We start from the raw sequence: 18,502 nt of genomic DNA, 5'->3' as shown, positions 1-18,502 counted from the left end.
CTCACGGACCGCGAGATCCGTGACCTGGCTGAAGTCGGACGCTTAACCGACTGCGCCACCTAGGCGCCCCTATAAATATGTATTTTAATAGAATCTGATTAAAATTCATTACGTCCCGCAGGGCCTCATACTCAAGTACCTCCAGGGAGAGGGAGGTTTTTCTCAAATTGTAACATTAGCCATGTGTTTACAAACATAGATGCAGTCCTCACGCTGCATACTGAAAATGTTGAAAACCAAAAAAGGGTGACTTTTTAATAATTTCTCCCTAATCATATGCTGTTTTTACACAAAGTTTTATAGAAAGTTTATACAAACCTGAAATTATTATTTTTTTCACTGCTAGATAGTGCACGTGCAAAATGTGGATGATGTGAAAACTGGAGTGTTTTTAAAATTGGGCAGAAATTGATACATGAATATATTAGGGTGCTGGGAAGAGAAACATTTTTTATTTTATTTTATTTTTTTAGTGTCTTATTTATTCTTGAGAGAGAGAGAGAGAGACAGAGCACAAGCAGGGGAGGGGCAGAGAGAGAGGGAGACACAGAATCCAAAGCAGGCTCCAGGCTCTGAGCTGTCAGCGCAAAGCCCAATGCGGGCCCGAACTCACGAACCGTGAAATCATGACCTGAGCCAAAGTCGGTCGCTTAACTGACTGAGCCACCCAGGTGCCCCGAGAAACATATTTTTAAGCCTATCTATTAGTAGCTAACGTAGCGAAACAAAGCGATATAATAATGTTTTGGGGAGATTCTGGGCCTCTATAATGGGAAAAAGGTAGGCTGGAGAGTGAAGATATTCCAGGAGTAAAGGATGCTATAAGAAAAACCATAGATGAAGTCATGTGGAAAACAAATGATTTAAAAGTGTCTTAAGAGTGATGAGTGCAAAGTAAAATGAAATCAAAAGCCACAATTTGAATCCCCCCAAAGCTGTTTCACAATGTAATGGATGTTATTCCTGAATACTCTGGTGATTTTCTTTAGTGTTGGGCTTTACTATACAATCTGTTTGCAAAGAAAAGATACCCCCCCCCACACACACACAAAAGAGTTAACCCATTTGTAAGTAAGCATCTGTATTTTGTGGTATTTTATAGTAATATGTTAATTTGGGAGTCTTAATTACTTTGGAGGAAATATTTCAAGTTACGTGTTCTGATAAACAGTAATCAGAGTTTGTCTTCATCTTTTCCCTTACATTTTTTTCTTTTGATTCTAGGTGTCTCTAATTCTTCTTCAGCAAACAAGCCTGCAGACTCTGTTCAGTCAAATCGCTCCAGCTCCTTTCTGAATTTTGGTATGTGTGTTATTTTCCAGCACAGTTAAAAAAAAAATGTTTATCTTGTAGTATGAACTTTAAATAGGATTCAAGGTTGATATATAGGTCCTTATATCTATATTTTTTTCCATGCAATTTATCTTTTTATTTTTGACCTTAGCTACCTCTTAACATCTTACCTAGGATGGAATTGCCTAGGATAGCAGAAAATAAAGCTAGGTAACCACATGATTATGTTGCCATGTAGTAAATGAATGTGTGACTAGCCAAATGAAGAAATTCTGAGATGCTATGAGACTCTAGTTCATATCTAATCAAAGTTATAAAAAATACATGAGTGTGGTCATAAGAACAACACTTGCTATCTAATTTTATAGAACTCGTTCTATAGTAGGGGCTGAAGCACAATCCTGACAGTTTAAAGGAATTGTTTGCCCCACTGTCCCTAACTATAAACTATAAACTTAAAATGATAATTTTATGGGGTGCCTGGGTGGCTCAGTCGGTTAAGTGTCTGACTTCAGCTCAGGTCATGATCTCACGGTTCATGGGTTTGAGCCCCACGTCAGGCTCTGTGCTGACAGCTCAGAGCCTGGAGCCTGCTTGGATTCTGTGTCTCCCTCTCTCTCTGCCCCTCCCCAGCTTGCACTCCTCTGTCTCTTAAAAATAAACATTAAAAAAAAAAGAAAAAAATGATAATTTTATATTATTTTAAGCATCCTATTATTCTATATGACAAATTCATGATACTATGTAAGATAGTATCACATACACTATAAATATTTGTAAGGAATGTAGTAATTAGTGTAGGCTATAATTACTAAAAATTATTACCCAAAAAGCAGACCTCCCTCCCCCTCCCCCAGGAAAGGATCTGGGAGCCCCCATCGTACCCTGGGACAAGACCTTGAGAACTGTTGCTGTGTGGTATTGTCCTTATTTGTATGGTCAGAATTGGGTTGCTGCCACATCCAGATTGCAGGTAGCAAGAAGATAAGAGAAAAATATGTAAGAGGTGAGATCTCCTCTTCTGGTCTTGAGGTATAGGCCTGGAACTGGCAACATCGTGTCAGCTCACATTAGCTTGAGAATTTGGACATATGCTACATCTAAATTGCAAGAGTAGCTGGAAAAAGTAGTAACACTGGGTGGGCAGTTGCTGAAATACAATTCTATTCCTGAAGAACCAAGGAAAGGTACTGGCAGACAGGTAGCAATCCCTGGCCACACCTGGATTATGGTCTCCATTTCACCTTGGCAAAATATCAACTAGAATCTCTGGATACATTTTTTGGGCTGAAAAATTTTATTTGGGGGCACCTGGGTGGCTCAGTTGGTTTGACTCTTGGTTTCAGCTCAGGTCATGATCTCACAGTTTGGGGTTTGAGCCCTACATCGGGTTCTGTACTGACAGCTTGGAGCCTGCTTGGGATCCCCTCTCTCCCTCTCTCTACCGCCTCCCCCACTAGTGCCCTCTCTCTCTTTCAAAAATAAACATTAAAATCTTTATCTAGATTATATTGTCTAAGGTTTAAAATGTTAGAGAAAAAGAAGTTACTATTTTTTTTAATTTTTTTTAACGTTTATTTATTTTTGAGACAGAGACAGACAGAGCATGAACAGGGGAGTGGCAGAGAGAGAGGGAGACACAGAATCTGAAACAGGCTCCAGGCTCTGAGCTGTCAGCACAGAGTTCAAGCGGGGCTTGAACTCACGGACCGTGAGATCATGACCTGAGGCGAAGTCAGATGCTTAACCGACCAAGCCACCCAGGCGCCCCAAAGAAGTTACTATTCTTATGAAATCATTTAGTTAAAAAATTCATACAGATTATCATATACCCCATGAAAAAAACATACAAAACTTTGCCTGGAACACAAATGTTCCCTTCCTTCCTTCCTTTCTCTCCATCAGTGATACCACTTGAGTAACTCATGACCCATCTAACTTTACAACAATCTGTGATCTAATATGAAGATAAAATATTGAAGAGCTGCCTCCATAATATATTTCTTCTCAAATATGCTTAGATTTGAATATTTACTTACTTAAAAAGCACAACTCTTTCACTGGCTCTTTTTTTTAATTTGTGTTTTTTAACATTTATTTATTGTTTTGAGAGACATAGAGAGACAGAGCACAAGTTGGGGAGGGGCAGAGAGAGGAGACACAGAATCCAAAGCAGGCTCCAGGCTCCGAGCTGTCAGCACAGAGTGCGACGCGGGGCTCAAACCCACGAACCACGAGATCATGACCTGAGCCGAAGTTAGATGCTTACTTAACTAAGCCACCCAGGCGCCCCCTTTTTTCTTTTTAATGAAGGAAGCAATATAAATTGTAGTAATAATTTACATACAAAAGTTTTTAATTTTGAATAAAAATTCTGTTTATAAGCATTTTTATTTTTTTTGAATTGGCCTACATGCAAAAAAGGGTAGCTTGCTGGGGCACCTGGGTGGCTCAGTTGGTTAAGTGTCCAACTTTGGCTCAGGTCATGATCTCACCATTTCTGAGTTCAAGCCCCATGTTGGGCTCTGTGCTGACAGCTCAGAGCCTGGAGCATGCTTGGGATTCTGTGTGTGTGTGTCTCTCTCTCTCTCTCTCTGCCCTTCCCCCGCTCATGCTCTGTCTCTCAAAAATAAAATAAACAGTAAAAAAAAAAAAAAAAAAAGGTAACTTGCTATTGTTCTATTCAGAATTGATCAGTGAAAAAGACTGAATGCAGGTATTTCTTTCAGGTTTCAGATACTTGGTACTTATATATTATGTTCTTACTTCTATTCTCAGTTTACTTGGGTTGCAGTCAAGCTACCTGGACTGAATGGATGAGTTTGTGACTATTTGTGTGAAGCTATTTAACCTGAAATATTCCTTCTATTTTTTTTATCACTCAGAGGAGTAAAATGTATATGAACTTGGCTGTGTGCCTCTCCCCAATTTTTTTTTTATCATCACCATTATTAAATTTAATATTAGTAGTTTTCTTGTTTTTATCTTCTTTTCTTCTCTTCCATACTCACCTTTTCTTCCCTAGTTCTGGTATGGTTTTTTTGTTTTTGTTTTTGTTTTTTTTTGTGGTTCTGATTGAAGCAACACTTGAGTGTTTATGATGTGCCATGCATTGTGCTGGATGCTTTAAGAAATATCTCATCTGACCTTTTCATCAGTTCTGTAAGGTGTACAATACCCACAATTTTGGAAGATGATGGAATTACAGGTTTAGGAATATTTTAAGTTTTCCATGTTCTGTTCTCCCCTTGCATTTCAAAGCTTTCATTGTTCAATTTGAGTGCCTAAAGTTGTTAATTTTCAGAGTGCCTTGAAAATATACCTTCATCACAGAAAAGTCCTATGTTGCTAAAGTGATAAAGAGCCGATGTTATCAACCTGCAAATCTTTTTGAAAGGATCCAGAAACAATTTTCATTGGTTCTGCACAATTTCCTTGTCCTCCTTCTTTTGAGGAGAGAGAGGGGGCAGAGAGGAATGTTTGAAGGAGACAGATAAATAAAAGTGATTACTTTAGCTTTTCACGATTGTTTATTAGTTTATTTTCCTAAGCTTTTCAAACAATATCTTAGTAAATTGAGGGCTTCCTGGGCCGAAGTAGAAATATACCTGAGTTTTTTTATTTTTTGTTTTTTTTGGGGGGGGCACAAGTGAGCGAGGAGCAGAGAGAGAGAGAATCCCACAAGGGGCAGAGAGAGAGAGAAAGAGAGAAAAGTGGGGCTTGTGTTCACCTGAAGGGGGGTTCGTGCTCACCAGATGTAGGACTTGAACTCACGAACTGTGAGATCATGACCTCAGCCGAAATCAGATGCTTAATGACTGAGCCACAAAGGTACCTGAAATATGAGTGAGTTTAAGATAATAATTTTGTAAAGCAATAGTGCTTATTTTTCTGAAATTGAAATTTCCCAGGTTTTTTTTTTTTTTTTATGTGTGGTAGGTGAAAAGATGTAGACATAAGATATTACTCAAAAAACTAAACAATTCAAAAATGGGCAAAGGACTTGAAAAGACATATGTCTGGAAAAAGATGAATGGCCAACAGGTGTGTGCAAAGATGCTAGATATCACTAATCATCAGGGAAATGCAGAGCAAAACCATAGTGAGATATCACTTCACATGTGTCAGAATGGCCATTATCAAAGAGACAACAGACAAATGTTTGCTAGGCTGTGGAGAAAGGAGAATCCCATACATTGTTGTATGAATGTGAACTGGCGTAGCCATTACGGAAAACAGTATGGAAGTTCCTCAAAACATTGAAAATAGATCTATTACATGATGTGGTAATCCTACTTCTGGGTATCTATCTAAAATAAGTGAAATCCTTACCTCAGAAGAGGTATCTGCACCTCATGTTCACTGCACCATTATTTACGATACACAAGACATGGGAACAACCTAAGTTTCCACTTGACAGATGAATGGATAAGGAACATGTGTTATATATACATTTCATATATATATATATATGCATATTATTCAGCCATAAAAAAAGAAGGAAATCCTGTTTGAGACAACATGAATGAAACTTGGGGGTATTACACGAAATGAGATAAGTCAGAGAAAGACAAATACTGTATGTATCATTTACATGTGGAATCTAAAAAAGCTAAACTCACAGAAATATACAGTAGAATGGTGGTTGCCAGGGGCTGGGCGAAATGAAGAGATGTTGGCCAAAAGGTACAAACTTCCAGCTGTAAGATGAGTAAGTTCTGGGGGTCTAACATACAGCATGGTAATTATATATTTAACAGTACTGTATTCTATACTTGAAAGTTTAGAGTAAATCATAAATGTAATCACCACAAAAAATGGTACTTATATGAGATGGAGGTCTTACCCAGCCTTAATGTGCTAATCATTTCATAATATATACATGTATCAAATTATCATGTTGTATACCCTAAATTTAACATGTTACATGTCAATAATATGTCAGTAAAACTGGGGGAAAAAAAGGGAGCCTGGTGGCTCAGTCGGTTAAGTATCTGACTTTGGCTCAGGTCATGATCTCATGGTTTGTGGGTTTAAGCCCCGCATGGGGTTCTCTGCTGTCAGTGTGGAGCCCACTTTGGATCCTCTGTCACCCTCTCTGCCCCTCCTCCGCCCTCTCTCAAAAATAAACACACATTAAAAAGAAACTTGGAAGAAAAGGATATTACAATCAATCCTTGAACAATTTGGGGAATAGGTATGCCCCCCTGACCCCCATGTAGTTGAAAATCTGCAAAACTTAAAATTTCCCAAAACTTAACTACTAATAGCCTACTGTTGACCTGAAGTCTTATGCTTATCTTATATCTATCTATCTATCTATCTATCTATCTATCTATCTATCTAGATATCATATGCTGTATTCTTATAGTAAGCTAAAGAAAATGTTCAAGGGTCAACTGTATATGCTGAGTTACTAAAGATTGTTATAACCAGGGTTCTTCATCTAATTATTACCATGAGTAAATTTATAAGTGTTCTACAAATTTAAAATGTTATTAGTATTGTTATCATTTATGCACTAACTTAATTACCGTGCCTTTATAATCTATTATTAATTGATCAAAGATGCTACCTAACGTTTTGAAAAAAAAAATCCATGTACTTGCATACATTATAACATGCTCTAAAATCTAAGTATTCATTTCTATATACTAAAAGACTTTTCCATTTTATTTTTGTTCCCAGGGTTTGCAAATCGTTTTTCAAAACCCAAAGGACCAAGGAAACCACCAGCGACTTGGAATATTTAACACAACTTTGGAATATAGCTGCAAGTGCATCTGGAAATAAAACTACTGGAATACTGCTAGCTAAAATAAGTGTTCCATATTTATAATTTCAACAATGAAGACACTGTAATGTTTAATAGCAATATTAGAAAAGCCATATTCAAAGAAGTGCCAGAAGTTTTACATTTTCATCTCATTTGCATTGGGTTGGAAACTGGAAATAAGTTTGTCACTTGGGATTATGTAGAGAATGCTGGATGAGAAAGTTTTAGAATGGACTGATTTTTCATTTTGGAAGTTATTTTTATTCTACTTAAGTAGAAACTTCAAAATATTTGTAAGAATTGGATCTCAACTGAATGTCTGCATTGCCAGATTTTACAATAGCAAGTGTTTCACAAAATCTGACTTGTGTTTGTGGCACAAAATGATACAAAATGACTGCTTGTGACAATGACTATTACCTGGGAGTTATTCTTGCCTAAATGGAGTATACCTTGCACATCTTCCCAAAGGTGGAAAACCAGAGTAGTAAGAAAAGGAAATGTTATAATTAAGAGAATAAATAATAATGAAAATAATTTCATAATATATTTCAATAATGAAAATAATAAAAGAATAATGAAAATCATTTTTGTATTTGGATATACCAACTAACAGGATGTTCAACTACATTTCTGGTAAATTTTAGCCAAAGTTCTTCAATTACCAAATCTAGAAGAATAATCAACAAAATCGTTATCTTTTGGTAGCATTTTCTTCATTTCAAAGGTCCTGTATAAACATGTGCAACTTACATCCAACCAATCAGAGGTACTACTAGTTTAAAAAATTTTATTGGGGTGGGGGGGAAGGTGAGGGAGGGGCAGGGAGAAAGACGGAGAGGGAGAGGGTGGGAGGGAGAGAGAGAGGGAGAGAGAGGGAGAGAATATTTAAGTAGGCTCCTGCTGTCACCGGGCTCTGTCTCACAACACTGAGATCAGGACCTGAGAGGAAATCAAGAGTCCCACGCTTAACCAATTGAGCTATCCAGGGCCCCTAAAAATTCTTCTACAAAATATTTTAAGAAAATCTGATTTTTCAAATCTAATTTTATGTAACAAGTAAGTTAGTGGGTAATTATTCTTACAAAAGATTCCCGAGTTCCCCTCATGATTGAACTTTTTTTTGAAACTTAGAAAAGTTTAACTTTCAGAACCTAAAATACTCAAACAGCATTTGTTCTTTAATGTCTTTCAATACAAAGCCAGATAGCGCAAATTGATGAAATGTTAACTGTCTATTGAAGTACATTGCACGCAATAGGTGCACAATAAACTGTTTTGTCTTTAAGCTAACTTTACTGCAGTGTTCATTTAGCTGAATCCTCCAGGCACTAGTGGCATTTCTGAGTACTTCATTGTAATCAATTATTTCCAAATATCTTTATCAAGGACCAAATATAGGAAGAGAATCTTAGGTTAAATCTAAAGCGCCGATGAAGTTGTGGATGAATTTCTGCGCAGTAACATTGGTGCACAGTGACGATTTTTGGACAGGTCTGCGGTAGACACATTTCTCAAATTTATGCAACCTTATACGTGGGACATGAAAAAAAAATCTTCAAGAAGTTTAAAAACATGGGTTTTCCACCTAGGGACGGATTCAAAATAAATGACGGCCTCTACCTTTCCAGGCATTAGAGGAGATGTGGCTCTAAGGCGAGGTGCGGCGGCGCTCACCAGGCTCCCGGACAGTTCTCGCACCTGCCTTGTTACGCGGGTACCTGTAACCATGGCAATGCCCACGAAGAGGTTAAAACATGTCTTCACTGCAGCCCGATTAGATTCTAAACCCAAATCGCCCTCGTTTTACGTATGACCAAGTTCCCCTTTCCTCTTCATTTCGTCGCTTGTCCAAGGATAAGAGGCCGGGGATTCCTCACAAAGGTTTTGAGAGGAACGAATATGAAATTGATAAGTACCTATGGAGCCCACCGACTCCGTGTATAATGACCAAGGGGGCACACACAGACGATAATGGGAACGCGCAGACAGACTTGAAAGCCACTAACATTGTTTCGGCCGTTAAGGCGGTTGGCGGCAACTCTCCGCCCAGCGGCGGTTGCGTCGCAGCCCGAAGCGTGACTCGGCGCACGCTCTCTTTCCGCTCCTCCACTCCCAGAGCCAGGGACACGGCGGGAGCGCGGGGGAACTACCGCTCCCATGAGGCTCTGCGAGGCCCTGGGTGCTTTAAAATAGAGCTCACTCGGAGAGGCCTGCGGAGAAGCGCTGGGAACTGTCGCTTCCGGCATGTTCAGCTCCGGAGGAAGAACGGCCGAGAAGTGGAGGGCGGGGAAGAGACTCCAATGCCCAGCGGGCCGTGCGCGGGCGGCGCTTGCGCGATACGCGGACGGGGGGGCGGTCGGGCCATTTAAATGTGTGTTTGTGGGTGAAATGGCTGCGCAGGTCGGAGCGGTGCGCGTAGTACGGGCGGTGGCGGCGCAGGAGGAGCCGGACAAAGAAGGGAAGGAGAAACCCCATGCTGGGGTCTCGCCGCGGGGAGTGAAGCGGCAGCGCCGAGCGAGCAGTGGGGGTTCTCAGGAGAAGCGGGGGCGGCCGAGCCAGGACCCCCCTCTCGCTCCCCCTCACCGGCGGCGTCGCAGCCGCCAACATCCCGGGCCGCTGCCGCCAACGAATGCAGCCCCAACCGTCCCAGGCCCTGTTGAGCCTCTGCTCCTGCCGCCTCCGCCGCCACCTTCGCTGGCACCCGCCGGGCCCGCTGTCGCTGCCCCGCTCCCGGCCCCAGGCACATCGGCCCTCTTCACCTTCTCTCCTTTGACGGTGAGCGCGGCCGGGCCCAAGCATAAGGGCCACAAGGAGCGGCACAAGCACCATCACCACCGCGGCTCCGATGGTGACCCCAGCTCCTGCGTTCCGGGCGATCTCAAGCACAAGGACAAGCAGGAAAACGGGGAGAGAACTGGAGGGGTGCCTCTGATCAAGGCCCCCAAGAGAGGTGAGAGCAGGCGAACTACCCCGAGCTCGGGTTCTAGGTCTCCCTTAGGTCCGATATCCCGCCCCTTTAGCACTGAAAGACGCCAAACCCCTGCTTACCTCCTGCTGCTCTACTCCCTTAAGCCCACTGGGGTGGACCCTGGATTTCAAACCGTTGACACAGCCTGACCTACTTGAGGCTTCTCGTTTCGAGGCCGAGCTGTCAGTTACTAACCCCCTTACCCGGCTCTCCCTTCCCCACCCCCGCCCTTCACCCCCAGCCTTTACCAACGTTTGTTTTCAAATTCGCCAGGGTTTCCGCGCCGCGCGGTCCTTGGCGTGGGATTAGTAGCTGGGGTATTAAAAACTGCTTTTCTAAAGTAAAGGCTTGTCGCTAAAATCCTTTCTTCTTGTTTTCTTTTGTGGAAATCTTTAATATAAACTCTCCTCGGCTCCAAAATATTCACGGGTATGGTGTGGGGCTTTAATGAGTTTGAATTCTTAACACAGGTTCCTCGACTCAGGTTGCTTTAGTTTCTGCAAGGTAAAATATCAAACGTAGTTTATAGTGGTTCTTTTTTATCCGGAGGTGAAATAATTTTTAATTTTATATTAATACTTCTCGATAGAGGGATGGGGAAGGTTTTCTGTCTTTTATGATCCTAGGAAATAGGACCAACCGTGCCTCTGAAAAGTGAGAAAAGTGAGAAACGTGCTGTAATGGATCGTTAGAAGGAAGAATTCTCGTTGCGATTTATTCTTTCTGGCACATAAAAAAATTGACTATTTAATTCCAAGAGCCCACACTAAAGTCAAGAATACCGAACCCAGGAAATGTAGGACTACCTAATTAAATGTGGAATCTAGAGAAATTAGGTTTACTAATATTGGTGTCTTCCTGTTCCCAAGTACATGGAACATTTATTTGTATTCTCCGCAGAAAGGAGGGGGTATGAAATTTGAGTATACCGTGTGTTTGTATATGATTTCACATAGCTTGTTAGTTGTATTTCCTCAAGAAGATTTTAAGATGCTTATATAGTCGCATTGGGCCAGATGGGGTATTACATGTTAATGAACAAGTCTTTCAATGTAAAGTTTTCTGAGTCTTGGATTTCTTCCACGTACTTGGTCTTGACTCAAGTTTTTTGTGGTTCTGCGTACAAATAGTGCAGTGTTTTGCAAATAATTGCTCAAAAAATACTTACTGAATTGAATCTTTCTAACTTTGGTGGTATCCAGGCGTTATTATCAGGAATAAAACTTGTGCCAAGCTGACAGGAGTGCCAGTTTCCACCACCAATATGTGATGATCTTGTTCTCTTTTATTTCTCACCTCATTTCTTCTATGTGTGTGTTTTAACCACACAGATTTGGAGGGAATCTTAGAGATCATCCAATTTAAATTTGTATTGTGGAAGAGGAAACTGTGGCCCAAAGTAGTGAGGCGACTTGTCTAATTAAGTTACAGTTAATTAGTAGCAAGTACAAACATTAAAAATTTTTTTCTTTTAATGAATCATTGGCACCACAGGAAGTAGAACCCAGATCTCTTGAATCCCAGTTCAAGCGTCTTCCCCTAGCTGCATGTTGTTCCTTTCTTTTTTTATGCTATTTACTTTTCCCCTTTCCTTGCTTACTCCTTCCCTTTGCTTTGGAATCAGAATGACAGTAGCCAGCACCATCAAAAGTTTCTGACCTAGCCCCTTTTTATGGAGGGATGGTGGTAATTACATGTATAATAAACAACAGGGTGCTTCTCTGAGGACTCACAGGCCCTATGTTCTTTAAAAAACAGACAAAAACAAACCTTTAACTCAGTGTTGTCTGACAGAACTTTCTCTAGTGATGGAAATGTTCTGTATTTGTACTTGCTGTACAGTATGGTAGCCACTGGGCATATGCGGCTCTTGAAACAAGTTTTGAAGGCTTTTATGTGGCTGGTATGATTGAGGAATCTCACTTTAAATTTTATTTAATTCTGATTAACTTATTGGACAATGCAGCTTGAAGCATTTGTAGTTTGCCAATATGTGAAGAGGTGGGTTAAGGCTAAGATCGGGTAATTTAAACGTCTTACCTTTTTTTGTTAATTGAAACACAGTAGGCATGTAATGTTTTATTAGTTTCAGGTGTACAACACGATTCCCTATTTGTATATATTGCAGAAGGATCACCATAATAAGTCTAGTTTAAACATTTTAACTTTCTTAAAAAAGTGTTTATTTTTGAGAGAAAGTGCCATGCAAGGGCACAGGGAGGGGCATAGAGAGAGAAAGAGAGAGAGAGGGAGAGGGAGAGAGAATTCCAAGCAGGCTCCGCTCTGTCTGGGCAGAGCCTGGCTTGGGGCTTGAACTCAGGAACGGTAAGATCATGACCTCAGCCGAAATCAAGAGTGGGATACTTAACCGACTGAGCCACCCAGACGCCCCTAAACGTTTTAACTTTTGAATGAGGGACTGTTGTATTATATGTTCTGCAGGGAAAGGGCTGCGTGGCCATATACACTGGAATGTAGGAAAAAGTATATCTTGTAGCCTTCTAGATACAAGATATACACTGGCATTTTAAAAGTTCTGAGAACCTTACAGAAAACAAACTGATTTACCCTTGTTTAATCCAGGGTTTTGCACACACTTTGATCGATACCTATGTTTTTTTTTGTTTGTTTTTTTTTTGGCTGAACATCTTTATATTTGTTACAGTGGTGTGGAGGAGGCATGCCTCTGGAGTCAATCTAAGTTTAACTTGTGGCTCTATTACTTACTGTTTGATCCTGGGCAAATTACTTTAACCTCTTTCAGTTTCCTGTCTGTACAAAGGGGTTGTGGTACTTCTTTTTACAAGGTTATGTAGATTAAATGGGGCAATATGTGGAAAGTACTTAAAACAGTATCTGGCTGATATTAGACACATTTAAAACTGCCTTTTATCATACTTGGTCCTTGAAACAAGTCTAAGATTAATAAGAAGAGTGGCTAGACCCTGGCTATTCACAGAGCTAGGTCTTCCCTCCCTTATTCTCAGATTTTCAGAAACTCTAACTTTTTATTTTGAGGTAATTATATATTCACCAGAAATTGCAAAAATAGTACAGAGAAGTTTTTACCCTTCATTAGTTTTTCCAAATGGTTATGTGTTACATAACTATTGTATAATATCAACACCAGGAAATTGACAGTGGTGCAATGGTGTGTGTATAATTGTGCCATTTTATCACCTGTAGATTAGTTTAACCACTGTTGCAATCAAGATCCACAACTATTCCATCACCACAAAGATCCCCCCTGTGGTAATCTCTTGAAAGTCTTAGACACCTATGTTTCTCTCCCTTCCCTAACTCCTAGCAACCACCAGTCTGTTCTCAATAATTTCATCATTTTGAGAATGTTATAAAGGGAATAATACAGTGTGTGATCTTTTGAAGCTTTTTTTCCCCCCCACTTAGCATGGTGTTCTTCAGATCCATTCAAGTTTTATGTATCAATAGCTCACTCCTTTTCATTGCCCAGTCGTATTCTATGTTATGGATATACCACAGTTTAACCATTCACCTACTAAGGTGACATTTTGATCGTTTCCAGCTTGTGTATTAGAATAAAGCTTCTGTGAATGTTCACATTCAGGTTTTTGTGTGGATGTAAATTTTCATTTCTCGGGGAATGCAATTGCTAGGTCATGTAGTAAATGTATGTTTAGTTTTGTTTTTTTTTTTAAGCTGTTACCAAACTATTTTCTAAAATATCTGTACAATTTTACATTCTTACCAGCAGCGTATGAAAATTCCACTTTGTTCACATCCTTGCCAGTATCTGGTATTGTTACTATTTTTCTTTTATTTATTCTAATAGATGTGTAGTAATACTTCATCATGGACTTAAGCTGCATTTCCCTAGTGGCTAGTGATATTTAACATCTTTTTTTGTCATCATTTGCTGGCCATATATCTTCATCAGTAAGATGTCTTTTGTCTTTTGCTCGTTTTCTAATTGAATTGGTTTTTACTGAAATTTTTTGAGAATTCTTTGTATATTACAGGTATGAGTCCTTTGTCAGATATATGGTTTGCAAATATTTCCTCCCACTTTTGTTGCTTGTCTTTCCCTCCTTTAACAGGGAGGTTAGTAGTTAGAGCCAAAGTAAATTTTGTGAGGTCTAATTTACTGATTTTTCCCCCCCTTTTATGGATTATGCTTTTGATGTCATGTCTTGGTCTCAAGACTCAGGTCTCAAAGATTTTCTTCTATTTTTTTTTCCTCTTAAAATTGTAATTTTTAATGTGCATCTCTGATTCATTTAAGTTGGTTTTGTGTAAGGTGTGAGGTGTTTAGGTCCAGGTTCATATTTTTTTGCCTATGGATATCGAATTTTTCCAGCACCTTTGTTGAAGACTATTCTTCTATTGGATGGCTTTTACACATTTTTAAAATATCAGTTCTACTACCTGTTTTTGTATGACTTGTCAAATAAAGATGGTTTTTACATTTTATTTTTTATTTTTTTAAATATTTATTCATTTTGAGAGAGTGCGAGAGCGAGCACACACGCAAAAGGGGCAGAGAGAGAAGGAGACAGAGAATCCTAAGCAGGCTCCGAGCTGTCAGCATGGAGTCTGACGTGGGACTCAAACCCGTGAACCAGAAGATGGTGATCTGAGCCACATCAAGAGTCGCTTGCTTAACTGACTGAGTCACCCAGACGCCCCTGGTTTTTACATTTAAAATGGTTGAAGAAAATCCCTGATGTGGAAATCATGAGAAATTTAAATTCAGTGTCCAGAAATAAAGTTTTTTTGTGACATTACTCCACTCATTCAAATGTATCATCTGTGGTAGTTTTTGCACTACAGTTTGCCAATCTCAGAGATAGATCATTCAGCTGAAAGATGTTCCTTCACACCAGCCCAACTGTACTGAATCCAACTTCATGTATAAGTTAATCACAAATTTCAGATTCCAGATGTTTGGAGTTGCTTATATATAGTTGAAACAACAATTTCTCATCTCTAAGATGGGAACTAAAGTAAGATTTGAAGAGGTGAAGTGACATGCTTAAGATTTTCTAGTTAGTAAGTGATAGAACTGAATCTAGGACCCCCTTTTTTGTTTTGTTTTTGTTTAAGTTTTTTATTTTAGAGGGCATGCAAGCAGAAGAGAGGGGTGGAGGGAGAGAGAGATTCTCAAGCAGGCATCATGCTGAGCTTGGAGCTCTGTTGGGCTCGATCCCACAATTCTGGGACCATGACCTGAGCTGAAATTAAGAGTGGACCCTTAACTGAGCCTCCCAGGTGCCCCTAGGACCCTTTTTTTTTTTTTTTTTTTTGATTTGTGGTCCACTTCGCTTTTCACTAAGCCCATTTGGATTGTTAAGTTAATAAAGAGATATTAAAATGTTTTTTTATTTCTTGTAAACAACAGGTTCAAGTTTCGGTTCAACTGATAGTTATCTTGGTATTTTGAAACCTGAATTTTTTTTCTTCTTTTATCGCTCATAAAACAGAACAAACTTGCTCAAAGATTATTTTAAATTCTTGTTTAGTAAATTTATGTTTTTAATAATATTTCAATATTTTGTTAAAAAAAAAAAAGGCAAGGGGGGAGTCCATCCCTCTGGCTCTTTTCTTTAGTGTCATTAAATGACAGGATTGCTCTTTTGTATTCACTTGTGAGTCAGCCTTCCTTTCTCACGTTTTTTTCATCTTTGACCAACTGCCCAATTTCTATCACAGGGAGTGTCCCCAAGTCAGACAACTAATTGAAATTTTCTGTGATGTCAGAAAGCTGTTGGCAGGAATTTAAAATCCAAGTTCTGTTTGGTGATAGGAGTGAGGAATTATTTGGGGATTGATTATACAGAGAAGTAAAATAAATAGGTAGTCTCATTTATCAGAGCAACAACTTCAGGGACTGATACCTTCCTTACCCACCTAGAGAGGGGATGGGGAAAGTCTATAAGGCATGACATTTTTGCATAACATAAATAATGCCATCTTTGTGATCATGCAGAATTATCATGTAATGGGCACTCAGTAAAATATTTGTTGAATGACATAATGCTCCCTTTATTGGAGATTCTTTTAGGTCCTTGTCCATTAATTGTAACCAGGTAATTTTAGTTGATCATCTCACAGGAGGTGTTGTAGAGAGGGGTTGATTGAGAAGGCAGAAAGGAAGAGTGTAGTGTAGTAGTGTATGGGAAAAGTTTGAGTTTTGGGATCCGACAAGATGAGCATTTGAATGTTGGTTGTCACCCACTAGTTCTGGGACCTACGATAACAGAACATCTTATATCAAGCTGTTTTCTTCTCCATAAAATGGACTTAATATCTACTTCGCTGATTTTGTGTGAGGATTAAAATGAGATCACATATATGATATCTAATAGATCCTTGGTGAATAATTATTTTCTTCCCTCTTTCAGAGGTTTTTGTCCTTTTATTGGGTTCTTTTAGAATACACTACATTGTATTGTAGGTCGATAATTTCTGCCTCTAATTTTGATATCCCAGAGATAATTGCCAATTATTTCAAGGAATCTTATCAAATATCATTGGGAAAATGATAATAATGATGGTGACACTTACTGTGTTTTCAGTAGTGTGATGATGGTCTTATATTTATTGTCTTTTTTAATCCTTACAATAGCTCTGTGAGGTAGATACTAGAATTAACATCGTAAGATGAGAAAATTGAAGTTTAAAGAGACTTAAGAGCTTGTCCAGAGCCCTTAAGCAGTAAGCACTAGGGCTGGGACATTAAGCTAGGTCTCTAACTGTAAAGCACCTGCTCTTCTAGCACTGTGTACTGCCTCTGTCGTTCAACTATTTTGGGGTAATAATAGTTAACATGTATTGAGTACTTGTTATGTTCTAGGACTATTCTAAGTACTTTATGTCCTTTGCTTCATTTACTGTGCACACTGATTTTATGAGGAGGTACTGTTACTTTCCCCCATTTTACCAATGAGGAACAAGGTGCAAAGAAATTAAGTTGTGAAAGGTAATATTTTGAGCGGAAGGTCTAGGGGCAGGGATTCAAATCCAGCCAGCCACTCTTAAGCAGCATAATGTAAAGGGATGGGGGTGGTGGTGGTAAAGTAAGGCAGTGTTATAAACATACAATGATCTTTTTAGTCAGGTTTTTATATGAAATGGGAAGGACCCCTATTAAGACAACAAAGTTTATTTTCAGAAAACTTTAGCCTTTTTTTTATTATGAGTAATAAAATCTAAAAAATTGTACTTGCTTTGAAAATGTATATCCACCATGATTTTTAAGAATTGAGGATATTACATTTTTTTCAGTTCTAGGTATAATTCAAGGGTAAGAATGGTGATAGTAGTTTAAGTTTTGTAATATTTGGAAAGCTAAATATTTTTGCATTAATGAACTTTTTCAATAGTGATGTTAAATGAGGCTATTTGATAATTTTAGCACCTATGAGGATTTTATTGATAGTGTCATGTATTAATCTAGTTATAGTTATAATGACATTTTTTAAGGCAGCAGTTTGTCTCTCAGATAAATGTATCTTCCTTTGTAGACTTACATACTTCTCTTTATATTTACTCTCATAGTCTGATATATGAAAGCTTTCCTTAATCACAGATAATAGAGTAGCTTGGCTCTTTTTCTGTAAAAGAACTGTTGATAAATTTGAGCTTTTGCACTAGAGGGGAATACTCAAAATGTTATTTCCTGAATATGTTCTCTGTTGGAAAGCTAAAGCAATCAACTCAGGAATGGAAAGATTGTGAAAACTTTAGACATTGGTACTTTTTAAAATTGAGATGTAACTGACATGTAACATTGTGTAAGGTGTACAGCATATTGATTTGATACATTTATATTGCAAAGACATTGAATTTTAATGTTTTTATTTCAAGGCAGGACAACCTTGACATTCTTACAGTGCAGCAAGGGCTATCTTACTGTAATAACCTTTAACAAGTTTGTATATGTATGTCATTTTCAATTAGTTGTCATCACAATTATTCAAAAGTAAATTTTGTTTATTCATTGAAATTCATTACCTAGTATGACACAAGTAGGCTCCCATTTCTCTATAAGCAAAGGTGAGCTCTCTATCTACAGCCTTAGATTAAGAATAAAACTTTGAAAAACAGGATTAGCGAGGAGAAGGATTGAAATTTATTTCATATTTAAACTTTTATTATGTTGAAATATGAGATTACAATCAATTTAAGGTCTTTTTCATTTCCCTGTACAGTGGTTTTTTTGATGGGCCATGTTGAAATGTGTTTGGAATAAAACCCACAGAGACTTGGCCATGTTAGAAATACCATTGGTAAGCTGATAGTAATATAGAAAATGTGTTACAATCAAGGCAGCACCTTCTTGGTGTTAATTTCAGTGGCAGATCTAGGTCACAATTCATTTCCTGCATACCAAATACCTCCTCTGAAGCTTAAAATAACAGGATCTATTCAAAGATATTTTCTTTTCTTTTCTTTTCTTTTCTTTTCTTTTCTTTTCTTTTCTT

At 38.7% G+C, this 18,502-nt stretch overlaps 2 protein-coding genes and 2 long non-coding RNA genes across 7 annotated transcripts in view; 2 read left to right on the top strand and 2 right to left on the bottom strand.

The window, feature by feature from the left end:
* Positions 1 to 7,112, top strand: part of PTPN22 (protein tyrosine phosphatase non-receptor type 22) — a 65,355-nt gene extending 58,243 nt beyond the window's left edge. For both annotated transcript variants that reach the window (XM_040471349.1, XM_040471350.1), the window contains exons 20-21: positions 1,225 to 1,302; positions 6,982 to 7,112. In XM_040471349.1, coding sequence (XP_040327283.1) covers positions 1,225 to 1,302; positions 6,982 to 7,046 — 143 coding nt within the window. In that variant the 3' untranslated portion in view covers positions 7,047 to 7,112. The remainder of the gene's footprint in view (positions 1 to 1,224; positions 1,303 to 6,981) is intronic.
* The window catches only part of LOC121027718 (uncharacterized), a 58,710-nt gene extending 48,191 nt beyond the window's left edge, over positions 1 to 10,519 (bottom strand). For all 3 annotated transcript variants that reach the window (XR_005788884.1, XR_005788883.1, XR_005788885.1), the window contains exon 1: positions 10,121 to 10,519. This is a non-coding gene — a long non-coding RNA (uncharacterized LOC121027718). The remainder of the gene's footprint in view (positions 1 to 10,120) is intronic.
* LOC121027717 (uncharacterized) lies at positions 8,243 to 9,335 on the bottom strand. Its single transcript, XR_005788882.1, has 2 exons — positions 8,989 to 9,335; positions 8,243 to 8,790 (listed from the first exon to the last, which is right to left on the bottom strand). It is a non-coding gene; the product is annotated as an uncharacterized LOC121027717 (long non-coding RNA).
* RSBN1 (round spermatid basic protein 1) overlaps positions 9,304 to 18,502 on the top strand; it is a 46,984-nt gene continuing 37,785 nt past the window's right edge. The window contains exon 1 of the mRNA XM_040471351.1: positions 9,304 to 10,022. Coding sequence (XP_040327285.1) covers positions 9,317 to 10,022 — 706 coding nt within the window. The 5' untranslated portion in view covers positions 9,304 to 9,316. The remainder of the gene's footprint in view (positions 10,023 to 18,502) is intronic.

Source organism: Herpailurus yagouaroundi, unplaced genomic scaffold (assembly GCF_014898765.1).
Source record: "Herpailurus yagouaroundi ecotype Mexico unplaced genomic scaffold, PumYag 77, whole genome shotgun sequence".
NCBI classification, from domain to species: Eukaryota; Metazoa; Chordata; class Mammalia; order Carnivora; family Felidae; genus Herpailurus; species Herpailurus yagouaroundi.
The sequence above is the reverse complement of the archived record's forward strand: the minus strand, read 5'-3'. Positions and strand labels throughout refer to the sequence as shown.